At 36.5% G+C, this 16,128-nt stretch overlaps 1 protein-coding gene across 7 annotated transcripts in view; it reads left to right on the forward strand.

Annotated features, from left to right (window-relative positions):
• Window positions 1-16,128, forward strand: part of NUP98 (nucleoporin 98 and 96 precursor) — a 116,071-nt gene that overhangs the window by 62,741 nt on the left and 37,202 nt on the right. For all 7 annotated transcript variants that reach the window (XM_027039686.2, XM_053203619.1, XM_027039687.2 and 4 more), the window contains 5 exons: window positions 305-603; window positions 4,011-4,124; window positions 4,945-5,083; window positions 11,749-11,926; window positions 12,807-12,971. In XM_027039686.2, the coding sequence (XP_026895487.1) occupies window positions 305-603; window positions 4,011-4,124; window positions 4,945-5,083; window positions 11,749-11,926; window positions 12,807-12,971 (895 nt within the window). The remainder of the gene's footprint in view (window positions 1-304; window positions 604-4,010; window positions 4,125-4,944; window positions 5,084-11,748; window positions 11,927-12,806; window positions 12,972-16,128) is intronic.

Raw genomic sequence — 16,128 nt, forward strand, 5'->3', positions numbered from 1 at the left:
ATGAAAATATAGGAGTTAAAGGCATGGAATCTACAGCCAGTTTTCCTGGGTTAAAATCCCAGCTCTAGCACTTAGAACTTTTTTAATTTGGGCAAGTTACTTTCTTATTCTCTGTCAGTTTTCTTTCCTGTAAAAAAGAATGATAGGAACCTATTACAGAGGGTTACCACAAGTATTAAATAAAATTTTAATATATGGAATTACCTAGAATAGTCCCGGGCACTTATTAGTAAAAGCTCAGTGAAGGTTGGCTATTACCATTTTTACAAAGAGCTAAGATATTATTTGTTTTCTACCTTTTCAGGTTCAGTTTCCTGAGCAAACCTGTTGATGAGAACCATCAGCAGGATGGAGATGATGATTCTCTTGTGTCACGTTTTTATACTAACCCTATTGCCAAACCCATTCCTCAAACCCCAGAGAGTGCTGGAAATAAACACAACAGCAGTAGCAGTGTGGATGATACCATTGTTGCACTAAACATGCGTGCTGCCTTGCGAAATGGGCTGGAAGGAAGCAGTGAAGAGACCTCTTTTCATGAGGAGTCACTGCAGGATGACAGAGAAGAAATAGAAAATAATGCTTACCATGTGCATCCAGCAGGTCAGATTTAGATTGGTACATGAGTAATCTTTTACTAGTCATTTAAGACCTCTTACTTGTCACAGATTTTCAACTTAGTGGAAGTCAGGTATCTGAACTTTTTAATGTTTTTATTGCATTTTCTAGAAGTTAACATTTTAAACCCTTTTCACATACTCTTTGGTTGATTTTTTCTTTTTTTTAATGTTTATTTATTTTGAAAGAGAAAGTGCACTCACATGAGCAGGGGAGGGGCAGAGGGAGAGGGAGAGAATCCCAGGCAGGCTTCAGATTCAATGTGGAGCCCAACACGGGTCTTGATCTCAGGACTGTGAGATCATGACCTGAGCCGAAATTGAAAGTCGGACACTTAACTGACTGAGACACCCAGGTGCCCCTGCTTTGGTTGATTCTTAATTCACATACTTTCTGTATTTTTGGAGTAAATTCATGTCATTAATTATCCTGGCATAGTTTAAAGATCCCAAATTTTATAGCCACAGAGACTATCCTACTTTTTCTAGCTTTATAAACTCAGATTGCTTACTAGTTTTTTAATTAAAATAATAGTGATAATTATTATCATATAAGGGTTTGAGATATGAATTAGCATAGTATATAAACCATAATGACTGAAATGTGTAGGGATTCAAATGGTATACGTTGTTATGGTTATTTATTATCACCTCAGTTCTGTGCTTTTCTTTCGTTCCCCCCAACAATGAACTGATTAGTTTTTCCCAACTGATCTATGAAACAAATAATGTAAACTATAAGATTATAGTGTCTTGATTGTTTACTTAAAGCTTGCCTTTTTTTCTTTGTTGACCTAATATCTCATTTGTTGTTGTTGTTGTTTTAATTTAAAAAAAAATTTTTTTTTTAATGTTTGTTTATTTTTGAGACAATGCAAGAGACAGAGTGCAAGCAGTGGAGGGGCAGACGGAGGGAGACACAGAATCTGAAGCGGGCTCCAGGCTCTGAGCAGTTAGCCCAGAGCCGACACGGGGCTCAAACTCATGAACCATGAGATCATGACCTGAGCCGAAGTCTGACACTTAACTGACTGAGCCACTCAGGCGCCCCTGTTGTTGTTGTTTTTTAATGTTTATTTATTTATTTTTGAGAGAGAGTGTGGGCAGGGGAGGGGCAGAGAGAGAGGGAAAGGGAGAATCCCAAGCAGACTTCATGCTGTCAGCACAGAGCTTGACACGGGGCTCAAACCTACAAACACAAGATCATGACCTGAGCCAAAATTGAGAGACGCTTGACTGACTGAGTCACACAGGCACCCCTCATTTGGGTTTTGATTAATGTAATCACATTCCCTTTTTTTTTTTAACAGGTACAATTTACATATAGTGAAGTGCACAGATATTAAGTGTTTATTTCAATCAATTTTGACATATATATACTGAATATATATAATGGAAACTGGAAAGTTTTTATGTCCCCATCCCCAGAAGTTGACCACAGTCTGGTTTCTGTCATATAGATTAGTTTTGCCTATTCTTGGACTTTATATAAATGGAATAATACTATATATATTCTTTTTGACTCTATAATTTTTATCAGATTTAATCCACAATATGTCAACAGTTCATTCTTTTATTATTGTTGAGTAGTAATCCATTACTATAAATATGCCACATTTGGTTTATCCATTCTCTGTTAGTGAACATTTGAGTTGCTTTATAGTTCATCTTGCAGTGTCTGTAACATTTTTCTGTATCTAATCATCTTACTGCCTTCACATATATTTTCTGGTCACTTGGTGCCCTGTGAAAACAACTTTATATTTTATTTGTGTGTGTATCTACATAAATTCATTATGATACTACATCGGTTTTTCAAATACCCAGTCTAGATTTTTTTTTTTTAATTGCTCTTTGTTTTCTCATTAACCTTGTCACCTCTCATTTTAAAGTTCCATCCCCAGGGACACTGTAACAACTCTCTAAACATTGCCAGTAGAGAAACACATTAAGTATACAAGTGGGCATTGCAGGAGGATGAAGTTTGATCTGATATTAGCCTTAAATTCTCTCACAAAGCAAGTTAGCCTAATTTGTACCTATAAATGGGACAAGGGGTGATTACAACAAGCATACCAGTGTTCTGTTTTCTCGAATTCTTCAGAAATCTACTTAGTTAATACTTTTAAAAATAACACTAATTTAGACCTTTTTTTGTTTTTATTTTTAAATAACACTAATTTAGATGTTTTAAGTTTCCATTTGTCCTTGGGACTTTCTTATGTAGGATTTTTCTTTTTCTTTTTTTTCTTTTCTTTTCTTTTCTTTTTTAATTTATTTTGAGAGAGAGACAGAGAGCAGGGGAGGGGCGGAGAGAGAGAATCCTAAGCAGGCTCTGCACTGCCAGCATGGAGCCCAGCACCGCTAACCTGGAGCCCAGTACAGGGCTCGAGCCCATAAACTGTGCGATCATGACCTGAGCCTAAACTAAGAGTCAGACACTTAACTGACTAAGCCACACATGTACCCCTCGTGTCGGATTTTTCATCTTGATTTTAGCTCTTTACTTAGGGATGTAAATTTGAAAGATAAAAGGGGTTTATGGAAGACAGGCTGTAAAATAACACGTATTGACTTTGGAGTTATAGCTCTGCCTATACCGCCGAATTACTTTGTAATCAAGGCAGGTTCTTTACACATTGGGTTTTGGAATTTTCATCTGTAGAATAAAAGAAAAGTATCTTAAGTAACCCTTTCTCAGAACTCATTTTATGGATTATGTTGCATAGTATAGTATGTTAATGGAGGCCGTATGAAGTTTCTCTGGTTAATTAGCGTGAGAAACACTGGATTAAGTGAAGTTAAATAGACTTAATTATTATTATTATTTTTTTAAAGAGTTCTTTTTTTTTTAATTTTTTTTTAACGTTTATTTATTTTTGAGACAGAGAGAGACAGAGCATGAATGGGGGAGGGGCAGTGAGAGAGGGAGACACAGAATCGGAAGCAGGCTCCAGGCTCTGAGCCATCAGCCCAGAGCCCGATGCGGGGCTCAAACCCACGGACCGTGAGATCGTGACCTGAGCTGAAGTCGGACGCTTAACCGACTGAGCCACCCAGGCGCCCCTAGACTTAATTATTTGACAAGTTCTCAGAGCCTGTAACATACTATCATGTGCATATTTCCCAAACTTACTTGACCAGGAATCTTTAAACAAAAAAAACCACACGGTTTCTCTTAGGCACATAGTGTTCCTTAGAAAACCAGTTTGGAAAAATGCTTTATTCCTATATGTTTTCTCTTTATTTAATAATTTATTTAGTTACTGATTGTTTCAGATTATATTAGCTTTTAGATTATTATTTTTCAAAAAGGAAAAAGTGAAATGTGAAAATTCCTCTACCTAAGGACAATTACGATTAATACTATATTTGCTGTTTCTTTTGTCATAGGCATTGTTCTCACTAAGGTTGGTTACTACACTATTCCATCTATGGATGACCTTGCCAAAATTACCAATGAAAAAGGAGAATGCATTGTCTCTGACTTCACTATTGGTCGTAAAGGTGAGTGTGAACGTAGAAGTTTGTAGTGTTTAAGCCAAAGATCTTCACCTTATTTTTGTAATTAAGTAAAAGAAGCTCTTGATAGCTGAATCCATTTCTTTTTTCCCTATTCTTGGACCCACCTTGACCTTCATGGTAAACACTTTGACAAGTAACAAAATAAGCTTATAATTGTGTAACATTCTTTGGTAACTGTTTGGCTCATTGGAGTTTTCTACAATTAAAGAAAGTGAGCAAGAAAATACTAAGAGAAAATTTAGTAATAAAAGATGGAGTAGTATTTAGGTTTAACTTCATACTAAGTTAATACAGATAACTTTTTGGGGGGGGAAATCTCATCTTGCTATATTGTATTTTCAAAAGGGCTCTCAGGTACACTGAAAGCTAGGTACTAAGTAAGGGTTGTTTCAAATGTAGCAGTAGTACAGATACTTAGAAGAGATTTAAGAAGGCTGTTTTGAGGATAAGTGCTATAGAAATGTAGATGTTAAACTAGATAACTGTGTTTGATGTCACCCTCTAATACATACTATGGATGAAATAACACAATGAAAGTATTACCAGATGATTTAAAATGTTCATGTTTAGCGACATCTGGCTGGCTCAGTCGACAGAGCATGTGACTCTTGTTCTCTGGGTTGTGAGTTTGAGCCCCATGTTGAATGTAGAGATTATTTAAAATTGTTAAGAAAATTAAATAAAATCCTGATTAATGTTTAAAGCTGCTTGCTTCCTCTGATTATTTAGTCACTGGGAGTATAAAATAGATTATTTGCCTTCCATACAGGATGAGTTTTTAACTATTTGCTTTGACTTGTAGGTTATGGTTCAATCTATTTTGAAGGAGATGTGAATTTGACAAATCTAAATTTGGATGATATTGTGCATATTCGAAGGAAAGAAGTGATTGTCTACTTAGATGATAACCAAAAACCACCTGTGGGTGAAGGGCTAAATAGGTATGAATTTATTTATGTATTTAGAAAAATCTGCTTGGGCTTCATAGGTGGCTCAGTCAGTTAAGTGTCTGACTTTGGCTCAGGTCATGATCTCACAGTTTGTGGGTTCAGGCCCTGTGTTGAGCTCTGTGCTGACAGCTCAGAGCCTGGAGCCTGCTTTGGATTCTGTGTGTGTCTCTCCCTCCTTCCTCCACTCGCATTCTCTTTCTCTCAAAATAAATAAACATTGAAAAAAAAATTTTAAGGAAAAAAAAAGAAAAAATAATCCACTAAATCACATTTTTTAATATTATATACATTTTCCTGCAACTTGCTTTTTTGACTTACTGTACAGTCTAAGATGATTGTTTCTTTAATTTAAAAGTAAAAATGGTAAAGAAATGCTACACTAGGACTTTTTTTTGACTCCTTTTCCCTAATATCATCAGGACCAACTGTTACTTTCCCAAAACACTTTTTAATAGTACTTTTTTTTCTTGTGTCTGCTATGATCATTTTTAACTCTCTTTATTGTAATTGGAGAAACTAGCTTCAGATACCTGTTCAGACACACGAAAGGGCCACAGGTAAAATAATTTATGTTCACAACCTACCAAGATTGAACTGTGAAGAAGTGGAAATTCAGAATAGCCCTATAAGTATAATAATTTTTAGATATTTCCTATTGTAGCAGTATTCTCATACAGGGAGTCGTGACCCTGAAGCTTTCCTTTCCAGGAAGCAACTTTATTTGTGCCGGCCCGGCTCAGTTGGGTTCGTACATGAAGAACTGAGCCCCAAATGCCACCTGGTATAGTTTTTAATACGTTTTCTATTTCTTTGTCTCTCTTATATGGTAACACACAAACATGTAGTCTGATTAAGTGGTCTCATGTTACAAGGTCATGAGGGATGTTGTCACATACACATATAGCCAGGCTGCCTTGAGGGTTTTTTTTTTTTTTTCTCTCTCTCTCTCTCCTTAGGGGACCCTACCAACCATAATAAGGAAATTGAATCAGTAATCAAAAAATACAGCCCCCCCCATGCCCCCAAAAGCCTTCAACCATATGACTTCAGACTACAGATCAATATCCTTGATGAATACCGAAGTAAATATCTTCAACAAAATATACATTTGACCCTTGAACTGTGTGAGCCCACATACATGGGTTTTTTTTAATAGTACAGTACTGTAACTGCATTTTCCTTACGATTTTCTTAACATTTTCTTTTTTCTAGTTTACTTTATTATAATACAGTATATAATCACATAACATACGAAATAGGTGTTAGTCAGTGGTTTATGTTATCAGTAAGGCTTCTAGTCAACTAGGCTATTAGTAGTAAAGTTTTGTGGGAGTCAGATACACAGATTTTCAACTGCACAGGGGGTTGGTACCCAACCCCAGCATTGTTCTGTCACCAGTTGTATTAGCAAATGGATTTCAGTAGTACATCGGGAGGATTTTACACCATGACCAAGTAGTATTTATTCCTGGAACACAAGGAAGGTTCAACATAGAAAAATTGATCTTGTAATACATCATGTTTGTAAAATGAATGAAGAAAATCACATGATAATCTCAACTGATGAGAAAAAGCATTTTAACAAAATACAATACCCTTTTATGAGAAAGCCACGCAACAAACTAGAGATAGAGGAAAACTATCTCAGCTTAATGGAGGCCATATTTTCAACGTCCACAGAAAATATGCTCAGTGGTGGAAGAGTGAAAGCTTTTCCTCGCCACTTTTATTCAATATAACTGCCAGGGCAGTTATGCAAGGAACAGAAATACAAGGTATCATCCTGGGGGCCCTGGGTGGCTTAGTTAAGCATCCGACTCTTGATTACAGTTCGGGTTATGATCTCACAGTTGTGAGATTGAGCCCTGCGTTGGGCTCTGTGCAGGTCATGGAGCCTGCTTAAGATATTCTGTGTCTCTCTCTGTCTCTCTGTCTCTCTCCCTCCCTCTCTCTCTCTCTCTCTGCACCTCCCCTGTGTGTTCCCACCATCTGTCTCAAAAGAAAAAAGGCATCACCCAGATTGGAAAGGAGGAAGTAAAATATCTCTGTTGAGAGATGACATGATCTTATGTGGGAAACCTAAAGATTCCATAAAACAGTTATAAATTCAGCAAGGTAGCAGGATACAAAATTAACTCGCAAAAATCAGTTAAGTTTCTATATACTAATAATGAACAGTCCAAACAGGAAAGCAATTCCATCAAAAAGAGTAAAATATTTAAGAATAAGATTAACCAGGGAAGCAAAAGCTGAAAGAAGACAAACAAATGGTAATTATCTCATGTTCATGGATTGGAAGACTAAATTATTAAGATGTCTATATTACCCAAAGCAATCTACAGATTTAATGTAATCCCTATGAAGATACTAGCAGTACTGTACCTCACATATGTAGTTAAGTTATCTTTGACAAGACTGCCAAAACCATTCAGTAGGGGAAAGAACAATCTCTTTACCAAATGATTCTGGGAAACCTGTATGCAGAAGTATGAAGTTGTACTTTTATACTATATTAAAAAAAAAAAAAAAAAAAACCTCAAAATGGACTAAAGCCTCAACATAAGACCTAAAACTTACAACACTCTTAGAGTAAAACATAGGGGAAGTTTACATGTTTACATATATATGTGTGTGTGTGTGTGTGTGTGTGTGTGTGTGTGTGTGTGTGTGTGTGTGTGTATGTGTATATATGTGTGTGTGTGTGTGTGTGTGTGTATATATATTTTTTTTAAGTTTTTAGTTTACATACAGTGTATTAGTTTCAGGAGTATTCAACACTTCCATACATCACCCAGTGCTCATCACAAGTGCACTCCTTAATCCCCATTATCCATTTAACCCAACCCCCCCCCCCCAACCCCTCTGGTAACCATCATTTTGTTCTCTATAGTCAAGAGTCTGTTTTTTGGTTTGCCTCTCACTCTTTTTTCCCTCCTTTGCTTATTTGTTTTTTGAATTCTAGATATGAGTGAAATCATACAGTATTTATCTTTCTCAGAGTAATTTTGTTTAACCTAATACTCTAGCTCCGTCCATGTTGTTGCAAATGGCAACATTTCATTCTTTTTTAAGGCTGAATAATATTTAATGGGGTGTGTGGTGTGTGTATACTTCTTTATCCATTCATCAATTGATGGACACTTGAACTGTTTCCATAATTTGGCTATTATAATTATAATACTGTAAACATTGGGGTGCATGTATCCCTTTGATTAGTATTTTTGTGTTCTTTGGGTAAACACCTCGTAGTTCAATTGCTACATCACAGAGTAGTTCTGGTTTTTTTTTTTAATTTTTTTTTTAACGTTTGTTTATTTTTGAGAGAGAGAGAGATAGAGCACGAGTTGGGGAGGGACAGAGAGAGAGGGAGACACAGAATCCAAAGCAGTCTCCAGGCTTCAAGCTGTCAGCACAGAGCCAGACACGGGGCTTGAACTCATGAACTGTGAGATCATGACCTGAGCTGAAGTCAGACGCTCAACCGACTGAGCCACCCAGGCACCCCAGAGTAGTTCTATTTTTAACTTTTTGAGGAATCTCCATACTATTTCCCACAGTGGCTGCACCAGTTTGCATTCCCACCAACAGTGCAAACAGGTTCCTTTTTCTCCACATCCTCGCCAGTACCTGTTGTTGTTTCCTGTGTTGTTGATTTTAGCTATTCTGACAGGTGTGAGTGATATCTCATTGTAGTTTTGATTTGCATTTCCCTGTTGATGAGTGATACTGAGCATCTTTTCATGTGTTTTGGCCATCTGTACGTCTTCTTTGGAAAACTGTCTATTCATGTTCTGTCCATTTTTAATTGGATTATTCATTTTTTGGGTATTGAGTATTATAAGTTCTTTGTGTATTGTGGATACTAGCCCTTTATCAGATATGTCATTTGCAAATACCGTCTCCCATTTCTTAGGTTGCCTTTTGGTTTTGTTGATTGATTCCTTCATTGTGTAGAAGTTTGTTATTTTAGTATAGTCCCAATAGTTTATTTTTTATTTTGTTTCCCTTGCCTCTGGAGACATACCTAGAAAGAAGTTGCCGTGGCCAGTGTTAAAGAAGTTAACTGCCTGTGTTCTCTCCTAAGATTTTTATGGTTTCAGGTCTCACATTTAGATCTGTAATCCATTTTGAATTTATTTTTGTGTATGGTGTAAGAAAGTGGTCCAGTTTTATTCTTTAGCATGTTACTGTCCAGTTTTCCCAACACCATTTTTTGAAGAGACGTTTTTTTTTTAAATGGTTGTTTATTTTTAAGAGAGAGGGAATGGGGGGAAGGGCAGAAAGAACGGGAGATGGAAAATCCCAAGCAGACTCCTTGTTCCCAGCACAGAGCCTGATGTGTGGTTCAAACTCACTAACCATGAGATCATGATCTGAGCTGATGGACATCAAGAGTTGGGACAGTTAACCAACTGAGCCACCCAGGTGCCCCAAGGCCTTCTTTTTACCATGTCATTATATTTTGACAAGGATTTACTGAATACAACACTAAAAGCATAGGCAACAATAGTAAAAATGAACAAATTAGACTACATTAAAATATAAGAACCCTGTACATCTAAGAACACGTGCAACAGAATGAAAAGCCAACCTGCAGAATGGGAGCAAATATTTACAAATCATATTTCTGGTAAGTGGTTAATACGAAGAACTATATCTCAACAACAACAAAAATACCAAAAAAAAAAAAAAAAAAATGGACAAAGGACTTCAGTACACATGTCTCCAGAGATACAGATGGCCAGCAAACATATGAGAAGGTACTCAACGTTGCTAATAATTAGAGAAATGTAAATCAAAACCACAGTGAGCTATCATACCATCAGGATCGTTAACTAAGTTTAAAAAAGAAAAGTTTTGGCAAGAATATGGAGAAATTGGAACCTTTGTATATCTTGGTGGGAATGTAAAATCGTTCAGTTACTATGGAAAAGAGTATGGTGATTCCTCAGAAAATTAAAAATGACCCATCAGTTTCTAAAGAATTGGAAGCAATATACACATATATGTGTATATATATGTGTGTGTATGTATCTAGATATATACGTATATCTATATGTGAGTATAGATATAGATATGTAGATGTGCATATAGATATAGATATATAGATGTATATATAGATATATATCCTGGAGATATATCCAGATGGATTGGCAGCAGGATCTCACAACCATGAGTGATTACACACCCATGTTCATAACAATGTTCATAATAGCAAAGAAGTAGAAGCAACCCAAATATTCATTGACAGATGAATGGATAAACAAAGTCTTTTTTACACACAATGGAATACTATATAGCCTTAAAAAGGAAGGAAGTTCTGACACATGCTAAAGCACGGATGAACCTTGAGGACATAAATAAACTGGTCATAAAACATCGAATATTGTATGATTCCACTTATTTAAGGCCATCTAAAGAGACAGATTCATAGAAACAAACAATAGAATAGTGGTTGCCAGTGGGTAGAGGTAGGGGAGTTGTTTTCTAAGGATAGAGTTTTACTTAGGAAAGGTAAGTTTTGGAAATTGGTTGCACAACAGTGTGGACATACTTAACACTACTGAATGGTATAAAAAGGAAAGGGTGAAGTTGGTAAATTTCTTTTTAAGATGTAAATTTTGTGTTATATCTTTTATCACACTAAAAAGAATAATGTTTTAAAAAGTCACCTATTGGGGCGCCTGGGTGGCGCAGTCGGTTAAGCATCCGACTTCAGCCAGGTCACGATCTCGCGGTCCGTGAGTTCGAGCCCCGCGTCAGGCTCTGGGCTGATGGCTCGGAGCCTGGAGCCTGTTTCCGATTCTGTGTCTCCCTCTCTCTCTGCCCCTCCCCCGTTCATGCTCTGTCTCTCTCTGTCCCAAAAATAAATAAAAAACGCTGAAAATAAATAAATAAATAAATAAATAAATAAATAAATAAATAAATAAAAAGTCACCTATTAAATATTGTGATTTAATTGTGTTCTATCTGGGGGCACTTGGCTGGCTTAGTTGGTAGAACCATGTGACTCTTGATCTCGGGGTTGTAGGTTCAAGCCCCCACATTGGGCATAGAGATTACTTAATAAAAGTTTTTTTTTTCTTTAAGTCATCTATTATTATGTACTAGTGACTGTACTAGGTGTAAGTCATACAGAATGAATAGAACACAGTCCTTGATCTCACATATTGATATTAGAAGGTGTACCTTACTGCAGTTATAATCATCTTCCCACTCAATATTTAATGGTTAATATGGTATTCCTGATAGCTCATTCTGGAAGCATTTGTTAGTGGTAGTTGCTGCTAGTATTAATGTTGTTAAGTACAGCACCACTTTAAGACCTTCACCAAGAGTTAAGTCCTAGATCTGGACTTTTAGCACTGAATTTGATCAAGGATGCATAGCTTAAGTGTCAAAATTTTATTGGAAATAATTGATGTGTCGTGGTAGTTTAAAGTAAATGGAGTTTGACTCTTCAACCAGATATTGAGTTAGGTGATGTGGGGGTGATTCCTTGCTTTTAAGCTTATCTACCCTAAGAGGCAGGACACAAGTTTATGTAACACCTGCAGAGTAATTCCAAAGTAACACAGGTACCTTTATATAGATGTTACTTGGCTTTCTGGTCTTAAGTATGGAACATTTACACTTCACTTGGTTGTACATTACAGGAAGGCCGAAGTTACACTGGATGGAGTTTGGCCAACAGATAAAACATCTCGCTGTTTAATAAAGAGCCCAGATCGACTTGCTGATATGAACTATGAGGGCAGATTGGAAGCAGTTTCAAGGAAACAGGGAGCTCAATTCAAAGAGTACCGTCCCGAAACAGGTTCTTGGGTGTTTAAGGTATATAGTCAACTTAACCTAGTTCTTGTAAACTGTAGTTACACTCACAAAATGTGTTAGAAGAGTCTCTCTTAAATTCTTTTCATTTTTACAAATTAGGAAACAGATGTAGAGGTACATTATGATTTGCTCTAAATTACATATGTTAGTTAAACACCAGAACAATAAGGAGCTATTAAAAACTTTTATGCTGATGATTCACATCCTCTACCCCATCCTGTGAGCATGTAGATACACTTCTAAGGAGTGGTTTTTCTAATGTGTGACATCCTTAGAGACATGAGGCAGAATTTTTGTCTCTTGATACCAACTCTTACTAAATTGTCATTCATTTAAAGATTTTTGGGGATGAAGACATTGACTTCCTCCCTTCCTTGATAGTTTAACCCAGTGGTTTCTTTTCTTCTAGGCCAGTTGGATTATTTAACTAGTTGAAGGTCCTTGTGTAGGTAGTGAACAACTAGGCAACTAGGCAGCATATAGAAATGAAAATAGTAGCAGTGTTTCTGGATTCGGTTTCCTGTATTAATAATTTAGTAATTGTATATGAGCAACTAGTACATGTACTAATCATCTAAATCTAGGGACAACAGTAAAGTATGATAGATGACATTGTGCTTTAAATATTATGATCTCTCTTTTTTTTTTTTTAAAGCTAATTCTGCAAGATTGTAAGGACAAGTATTGTGGAAGCTCTTAGGAACATAAGTGTTAAAATTGATTTTGTTGATTCTGAGGCGCTTGGCTGGCTCAGTCAGTGGAGCATGTGGCTCTTGATCTTGGGGTTATAAGTTTGAGCCCCACACTGGGTATAGAGATTACTTAAAAATAAAATCTTTAAAACATTTTTTTGATTTTGTTGGATTCTTCTCTTCCTTAGGTCTCCCATTTCTCTAAGTATGGCCTTCAGGATTCTGATGAAGAAGAGGAGGAACGGCCATCCAAAACTAGTACAAAGAAGTTGAAGACTGCCCCTTTGCCTCCTGCAGGCCAGGCCACCCCATTCCAGATGGCTCTTAATGGCAAGCCAGCACCTCCACCCCAGGTAGAGACAGGACAGTGAATTTGAATGGAATCCGTGATACAGAAGTTGAAAGCAAGTCATTCAGCTAGTACAAAGCTGTTTTATGACCCCTGGAACTTTGAAGAGTACAAATGTATTGGCAGTCACGTTGAGACAAGTACAAGGGAGGGCATGGTGTGGTCCTGACATCTTTTTTTAAATTGAGAGATTTAAGGAATTCTCATGCTGTTTGGATCATTCCTTCTACAGATTATCATTCTTAAACACCTCCCTCTCTTTCATTTGGACTTGCTGAATTCTCTGCTCAGTGATCAACTTAAGATAGCATTTTGCTTGTGTGGGTTGATACAAAGTAAATTCTACTTTTGTTGACTATCTGATGTGCAGTTTAATCTTGTTCTTTACCTCTGTGGTTTTTTAAAAGTTCAATTCGCTTTCTGCAAGGGTTTTTTAACTCCATTTTTCTCAAGTTGTTTGCTTATACTTCAGGTAACCTCTTAATATTTGTATTTTAACAATACATAATCTTTCTGAATATAGATCAAGTTTTAGAATATAAATGAATTATTTGGCGTGGGGAGAGTAGGGGCTACATTGTTTATTGCAATTACTTGTATCATACTCCTTTTCAGTATTGTTAAGCCAGTATAAACCTTTTGTCCATCTAGGGAAAGGTTTGTAATTTAAATATCAGGTAGTTTCTTTGCCAGCTCATGAAGAGTTTTACTTTCCTTTGGATGTCATTTATATTCAATCAAGTTACAAAAAAATTTTTTTCTTTGCTGCCATACTCCCTCAAAAAGAACTTAATATAGAATTTCTTTGTAAAGCATCCTCTACCTCTCAGCTGCTAAAAGCAGGGCCTTTGGAATTTTTTGTGCTACAATTCTTATGGCTGCTGAAATGTGCGATTTTTATGATTTATTAAATAATTTCTTGGGAGGCATTTTCTGGAGATTGTTGTGTATGTATGTTCATATTTGCGCGTACAAGGTGAGGGGGAGGGTATGATAAAAGTGGAAAATGGGAAATATATTGACTCTTATATTTATAATCTTTGTAGCATAAAACCCCTAAGAAATCTCTTCTGAACTAAAGAAATGCTGTAAATGGTCTTGGTTTTCCAGTTTTCCATGTTCATTTTTTCTGAATCATATGCTTTGTATAATCTCTTTCATTCCAAAGTGTTTTTTCATCTTACATAATATGTATTTCTAGAATAAGAGTCAGGTAGCCTTCTTTTCTGCTAATAAAAGTAATTGTTAAGATCCTAAAGATGCAGCTGAGAAAAAAAAACTTCATCCGTGGATAGAGCAAATTTACGTAATGTGTCTTGACAACCAGTGATTTTTTAGGCTGTTTAATTTCCAGAATACAAATAGTAAGGGAAAACTATACGTTTCTATGATGACACTTTCATAGGTGAGAATTTTTAAGAAACTGAATACCATATAATTTCACAAGAACCAGGTTGTAGTAAAAAGAAACTTCGTAAGGATCAAAATGGGCAAAGAGAATACAGTGAATGGGATCTGTTTCAGATATCTCCTTTGATTGAAGAGAAGTGGGTGGTCTTTGGATGGCGAAAACAGAAATGGGAATAGTGGGTAGAGCTGTTTAGATATTAGACTAACGTATTGGAACAGTAATGAAGGACTTCCTTCGTATTGCCCAGTGAGATAGGTAGGAAATGGTAGTGGTTGCATAGCTTTTAGTAATTGGCACCAAGACCTACATCTTACTGGGCACGAGGAAAACACTTGAGCCATCTGGACGAACTGGGAACAGACTGCACTGTCTTTTCATCCTAGTGTCAAGATGATTCTCTACACACTGTCACCTGGCCCCCTGGGCAGCTTGATTTCAGGGACATGGTGTTCCTCCACCTCCAGTCTGCCATAGCAGTTTTTTTTTCCTCCTGTGTACAATTTCAGGTTCTCAGAATTGGGGGCTAGGGGTTTTTTAGGTATTAGGAAGATTTACATTTTTGTTTAATGGTCACTTTATCCCACTGCCTCGTGTATAATATCATTCGTGTCTTTGTAGTTTGTTCTTAAAGCTTTGATTTGCTTCTAAATAGGTAAATCAAAGCAACCAGAAAACATTAAGGTAAATAAATCTTCATGTAGTCTCTTCTGTGCCTTTGAAGTTACAGAAAGTGTTGGCATAAAAACCTTCATCACACAGATAAATTAGGGCAGTTGCAGAAACATTTGGTAGTTAGAACATTATTTCCAAAATGCTGATCTGAGATTTAGTTTTCAGCTGACTGGATCACTCCTTTGGTTACCTTTGATTCCATAGATAGGCATGGGGCTCAGGCATATTTATATTTTAAATGCTTTCCCCCAGGTGATTGAAATATGCATCAAGGCTTCAGAACCATTTGTTTAAAGACCTCAGATAGCACTCAGGGAGAGAGATTTTACCTATAGCTTTTTACCTCCACCTCGTACTGAACTGTAACTTGTGTTCAGTATCAACACTGAGTAGTTGACTTGCTCAGAAACTTAGCGTTGTTCATTCAGTGAGTACCTTCAAATGAGTTAGGAATTTTTTTCAAGGGAAAAAGTGATTAGGATTTAGAAGAAAATTAACATTTCATCTTGTGTATACTTTTTAAAATTAGTCAATTTTATTTTGGGAGAGAGAGCACCCACGTGCCAAGTAGGGGAGAGGCAAAGGGAGAGGGATGGAGAGAATCTTAACCAGGCTCCACGCTCAGCACAGAGCCCGACGCAGGGCTTGATCTCACAACTGTGAGATCATGACCTGAACTGAAATCAAGAGTCAGACGCTTAACCCACTAAACCACCCAGGTGCCCCTTTCTTGTGTATACTTTTTAAAAGTAAAGTGGCAGCTGTCTATATTTATCCACTAAGTAAATGTATATGTGATTATCCATTTTATATTTTTATGTAATATATGATATATATATATATATAAAATAATCGTATACCAGAAGTCTTTTTGCTTCAGATATTAATATTGTCATGTCTTATACTTAATTGTAATATCCCTGAATGTACGTGTAGAAACATACACACTTATTTTGGTGGGCCCTTGAAACCATGACATGGAATCTTTCCTGAGAACACAATAATGGTGACAAGGCTGATTTTCCAGCCAAATGAATATAAAACATTCTTTGCAGTTAGAGAACAAGTTATTCTGGGG

This window comes from Acinonyx jubatus, chromosome D1, assembly GCF_027475565.1.
Source record: "Acinonyx jubatus isolate Ajub_Pintada_27869175 chromosome D1, VMU_Ajub_asm_v1.0, whole genome shotgun sequence".
Taxonomy (NCBI): Eukaryota; Metazoa; Chordata; class Mammalia; order Carnivora; family Felidae; genus Acinonyx; species Acinonyx jubatus.